We start from the raw sequence: 5,351 nt of genomic DNA, 5'->3' as shown, positions 1-5,351 counted from the left end.
TGTACACGCCCTAAAAAGTTGCCCTTCTCGGTCGTGTCGATGTCGACAGCAAAGTTTTCGATACCACCATCTGCCGGATCTTCACTCTGCTTGAGGAATGTGACTATGCGCCGCGCGCATACAAAAGTCTCAGCCCATGTTGTAACCGACAGCGGCCAGAAGTGCAGCAGCGAATCGTTGAGCGCGTCATAGTAAGAGGACACAATGAACACTTTCTTCGCTGTTATTATATCGCCTGTGTAGACATAGGCGACTAAGCTGAGGAAGAGCGCGAATTTCGAAATCATATTCGTACACTGCATGCCCGCGTAGATATTCATGGTGCCCCTTATGGCGCGTATTTCCTTCTTACGCAAGTTTGCTACCAACATAGCGAAAGATTTCTCCCACGCATACATTTTTATCACTTGTATCGCCGTTATGATCTCATTCATCAGCTTCACGCGATCGTCGCCGAATTTCGAAAAGCGGTGACGAAACTTGGCTGCAGCCTTAGCGGCCCAAGCTTGTAGTGGTATGAAGGCGGCAATTGCTGCAATACCCACAATTGCCGGCCAACCGATCTGCATGTACATGACATAACCAAAAACACACGCTTCAATGGGGCCCTTCCAAAGATCGTGGAAAAAGTAGAAGGTAGTATCGAATTGTGTTAGATCGGTGGAAAGAACTGAGATGGCAAAACCGCTCATACCGCTATTGTCCGAGGTCACAGAAGAGCGTAGACACTTGCGATAGATTAAACCAGCGCAGGCAACACGTATGGCTGTGCCGGTTTTGAAGAGAAAGAACATGAATGGGTGAAAGCACAACGAAGCGGTGAGTGAACACAGCACAATACCGGTGGCGGCGAGGTAGGCATGCTGATCTGAGATGTCCGTTTGACCCTCGGAAAAGTAGGAAACAAGCTCGCCCAGGAATAGCGGCTGAAAGGTGCTGTGGAGGAAAGAAAGTATTGAAGCCTCAGAATAGGTATATGTATGCTATTTTAAGCTACTCACTGCAATGTTATCTCCAATATGGAGTAGATTATACACATCGGCACAAATTGCCAGCCGAATGCGCTAAATATCATGCGTAAGAGACTGGGATTTTTACGTCGCCCCTCCTTTTCCCAGTAGCTAATGAGTGAGTTGGATAGCGTTTTGCTATCCAGCTTGGGCACGTGCTCATAGATATCATCTGGTCCTAAATTGCCCAAGTAGCCTTTCTTGAAGACTCCGCGCGTCCAACTGAAAGGAGAAAATGAACATTATTTTGGGTGAAGTGAGTAAAAGAAAATAGCTTGGCTTTGCAACTAGTGCTTTATCTGTTGACCTTTGTGTTATTTTTTTTTTTTATTACTCTAGATAAGAAAGTTTTCATTTTCAAGCCTGTCCATAGGCAAATTAGGAATAACATCCTATCCATTTACTTTTTGCTGATGCGCTGAAACCTTGTGTTGGAAATACACCACATATACTCTAATAAACATGTCGCACTGTCCCCGACCCCACTGAACCTTCGAAACCTCATTGATCTTCAAGCTCAATGCCCACGGATAGGGCCACCTCTTTAAACCATTCATTTTCCTTTTTAAACGAAAGATCAACGTAAGAAAAGCTGCAATCACAACAGATGGCCAATGCACACGCCACTCGACTCTCACACTTGCTCAGAGAGCACTTTTCAACAAACCGACATATGCGAGTTGTGGAACCACATTTCCCGCTCATTAAGTACCGTCGCTGAAGAAATAGTCGGATTTTAGCGAGCGTGAAAGAACGACTGGTACGATAAGAAGTGTAAGGAAGCTGCAGAGGAAAACTATGCTACCTTGAGGGCCACACTGTGATAAGGCGAAATTCGAGCCATGTGAGACCTTTATAGGGAACTGAAGAGGTAAGCAAGATGCCGCAATATGAAAACAGATCCCGAAATTCGTAAGTGCGAAGAGCTTAAAATGCTGGCCGACAGGAAAAACGCCCAAAACATTTATCAGAGAGTTAGGCGACTTAAGGGAACCCAGACTAGGTAGTGGTAAACGAAGACAGTACGAAGTTGAAAAAAATTAAAAAATTAAATCTCCTGGCATCAAACAAACAGTCAGTAGCTGGAGATACTGCAGCGAATCAAAATTTAACGGCTCCGCTGGCTTGGCCATGCCGTTTAAATGGACTTCGGCACTCCGGTTCTGAAAGTATTCAGCTCGGAAACCGCTGGTGCTAACAGAGGGAGGGTTAGAGCCCCCCTTTAGGCTTTAGGAAGGCATTGGGGTTGCCACCCATTATAAGAGTCAAATTTATTTTAATTACTCAGATGGAGAAAATGTTACTAATTTACTCATTTTCACAATGCAATTTGAATTGCTATAGTGCAAAAATAATTTTTGGCAAATATTTGAAAATGTCTCCTAGAGTGTGCAATTTCTTGATGAATGATTTTGGCATTTTAACGCCATACGATAACGTTAGTATGATGGATCAACCAATCAATTAACATTCCTCCAATTTTTTACTTAAATAATTTCGTCATGCTAACTACGCATTTGTACAGTTTTTAGCGATAAAATATTTATCAATCAGCTGTTATGCGCGCTTCACGTTTTCTTACCATTTCCCTTATCAGCTTTGCTTATCACCTGTCAACAAATAAGGCGCTAAAGATTTTTGAATGAAATTTTAAGTTTTACGCCTAAGTAATAAACTACAACTGCTTTCATTAAAGTCTTGAATTTATGATTGACGAGTTAGAATTGGACATTGCTTTCAAAATGTCGCGATATATTTGCGAAATAATGCGCATTGGTACATATCTACTTATGTTTGCGGTTGCCTAGAATACGTATCAAAAAATGGAGTAAATAACTACTTGTTTCAGTTTAGTTTTTTTTTTAGTCTGGCAAATACGTAAGCCCGTTAGTAATACTAGTGATAGAAGAGCTTAAGCCGCGCGTACAATGGATCTATATATAACTGATAAATAATACCCATGGATAGTCAAATAGTCGTTATAACCAATTAGGGTTTAAAGAATTTTGAGTGCCATTTCGAGTGTGTGATCGCATGATCTCCAATAGCTTTCAGCAGCAATTATGAAATTAAGTGAAATCTAACGTCTTTTGTATTAAGTGCATACATTATAATATAAATACTTTGAATAGTTGCTCTCGAAAATTCGTCTTTGGCTAGCCTTTAGAAGAGGAAACACTTGAATTACGAATGCCAAGCATTTCATTTTGTGGAAGTATGGGCAACTTGAATTTTTTTAAACACTCTCATTTAAAACATAAACATTTGAGTGCATTTATCTAGCGTCAATGATGGGGACTAAACTATTAACAACTAACCTTTTTAACAGCACGTTTTTGAATTAATATTTTTTTATTTTTCCTTTTACATAAGAAGTGAGTCTGAATTGGTATATTCGGATAATCGGTCATCCGTTCGGATATTTGTGTTACGTTTAAAACCTGGATATGCGGCTAACTTCCTTTCGTTTTTGCTATTTGCATACCCCGTCAGTATCCGGATATTTGGATTTTTTAATCAGATAATTATCCGAACATTAAAAAAATCTGGATGGAACTCCCAGCCAGGGCTGCCAACTCAGTTAAGACTAATTCACCAAATTCCTGAAAAAATTTTACTGTTTAAAAGTGCTGCCGTTCGCTGATTTTCGTGCGAAGTGGAAACACACAAAAATTTGGTTAAAAAATATCGATACCCAAATCGATAAAAATATAGATTATTTTATCGATAGCTCCCGAGAATACTGAAAATCCCAAAATAGTTCCCTGGATGAGTCTCTGTGTCTGTTAAGACCTGTCGCTCAGGGGGTAAGGTTCAGATTCCTCTATGGAGACAAAAAAAAATTAAAATAATATTTTTTTTCGTCTAATACCCAAAATCGATGCTTTATTGCCGAAGATATCACATATAAATTTTGGGACCGATTGAAATCGGTTAAGGCGTGTCGCACGACGTCTTAACCGACTTCAATCGGGACTAAAATTTATATGTGACATCCTCGCTTTCAGTAGTATCGATTGTCTGCATCAAATGAAAATAGATATTTTTAATTTGTTAAGTCCTTAGAGTTATCTGGCTTTTGACCCCTTTGCGACACGCCTTTATCGACTCCAATAGGGACCAAAATTTATATGTGATATATTCGACCATGATAGCTTCGATTTTGGGTATTAGTTAAATTCAGTTTAGTTTTTTGAGTCCCCATAGAGGAATCTAAACTTTCGTATATTTTAGTAGATATATTTTTGGGTTATATACTTCGAAATAATTCTACATACATCAGTCCATATTCAAAAGACACCAAAGCCATAGTGCCCGCCGAGCTGCTCAAGAAAAAAATTACCCCTCGCCCGCCTTGACGGTGACCGAAGCTATTACGATTTTAAAAGGCGTGAGCCTTTAGCGATACCAAATACTTCTGCCTGGAAAGACAATCACAAAGTCAGGTGAATATACTGACATTATTATCCCCAGACATTCAACGAATGCTCCTGCTTTAACTTTGCGCTCCATTTCGCAGCCATAAGTGTAGAGAGAAGATTTAGAGGCGTAGGTATCGGCTCTCGATGGCAGAAGGGCTTCGATGGCTCAGTTGAACTCCGATTCAATTCTTGTATAATTTATGCCCTCTATTATCTTAGACAGTAATCGGGAAAAAATATGCTCATGCGCAATCGTTCTTTCTTTCCATAGACTGAGATATCTGAGTTTTACGGGCATTTTCCGAAATTCGCCCCCGGTATTAAAATCTTTTGAAGGTCGCCCCACTTTTTGATACAATTTTTATGCATTCCTTGCACTCACGCCTTTCTCTTTCTTTTCCCGAAAATGCATCTCGCTTAACTTCAATGAAAGAAAGCGCTCGTATACAGCTCGCGTTGAACCTGACCTCAATCTGGCTCTATTGCAAGCCTCTGTCCTTTCTGTAGCAACGGAGTAATTTGCTTAATACTATTGGGCTAAGTGCGCACGGTAGAGAAAAAACGCTAGAGACGTGTAAACACGCAATAAAGCTCTAGGAGAGGCTCTGCGCTTTATTTGGCAAGATAAATATGGCTTTGCACTTTGTAGATGTACTCGAGTGTATATTTACATCACTTAAGTACTGGTATCGGAACATCACTAAAATTAGTCAAGAACGCAGAACGTATACTTAAACGCTGTCTGTATACGCACAATTTTGTCGATTATTGGAGCCCTCAGTGTTGCTTACTACAGTGTTGCCACTCATTAACACCTTTTCTTGAACTTACCTAAATATAAACGACTTATTTTTAAACAAAAAAAGTCTTATGCGATAATAAATTTCAAATATTTTAAACGTATTTTGAATAGGAACTT

The 5,351-nt window shown here is 39.9% G+C and overlaps 1 protein-coding gene across 1 annotated transcript in view; it reads right to left on the bottom strand.

Moving 5' to 3' along the window:
- Positions 1-4,320, bottom strand: part of LOC118748376 (probable multidrug resistance-associated protein lethal(2)03659) — a 41,180-nt gene extending 36,860 nt beyond the window's left edge. The window contains exons 1-3 of the mRNA XM_036482747.1: positions 4,289-4,320; positions 1,002-1,232; positions 42-936 (exon numbers count right to left, since the gene is read on the bottom strand). Coding sequence (XP_036338640.1) covers positions 42-936; positions 1,002-1,232; positions 4,289-4,320 — 1,158 coding nt within the window. The remainder of the gene's footprint in view (positions 1-41; positions 937-1,001; positions 1,233-4,288) is intronic.
- Between the last annotated feature and the right edge of the window lie 1,031 nt (positions 4,321-5,351).

This window comes from Rhagoletis pomonella, unplaced genomic scaffold (genome assembly GCF_013731165.1).
Source record: "Rhagoletis pomonella isolate Grant_MI unplaced genomic scaffold, Rhpom_1.0 Rhpom_scaffold_00013, whole genome shotgun sequence".
NCBI lineage: Eukaryota > Metazoa > Arthropoda > Insecta > Diptera > Tephritidae > Rhagoletis > Rhagoletis pomonella.
This window is presented reverse-complemented; position numbering and strand designations above follow the sequence as displayed.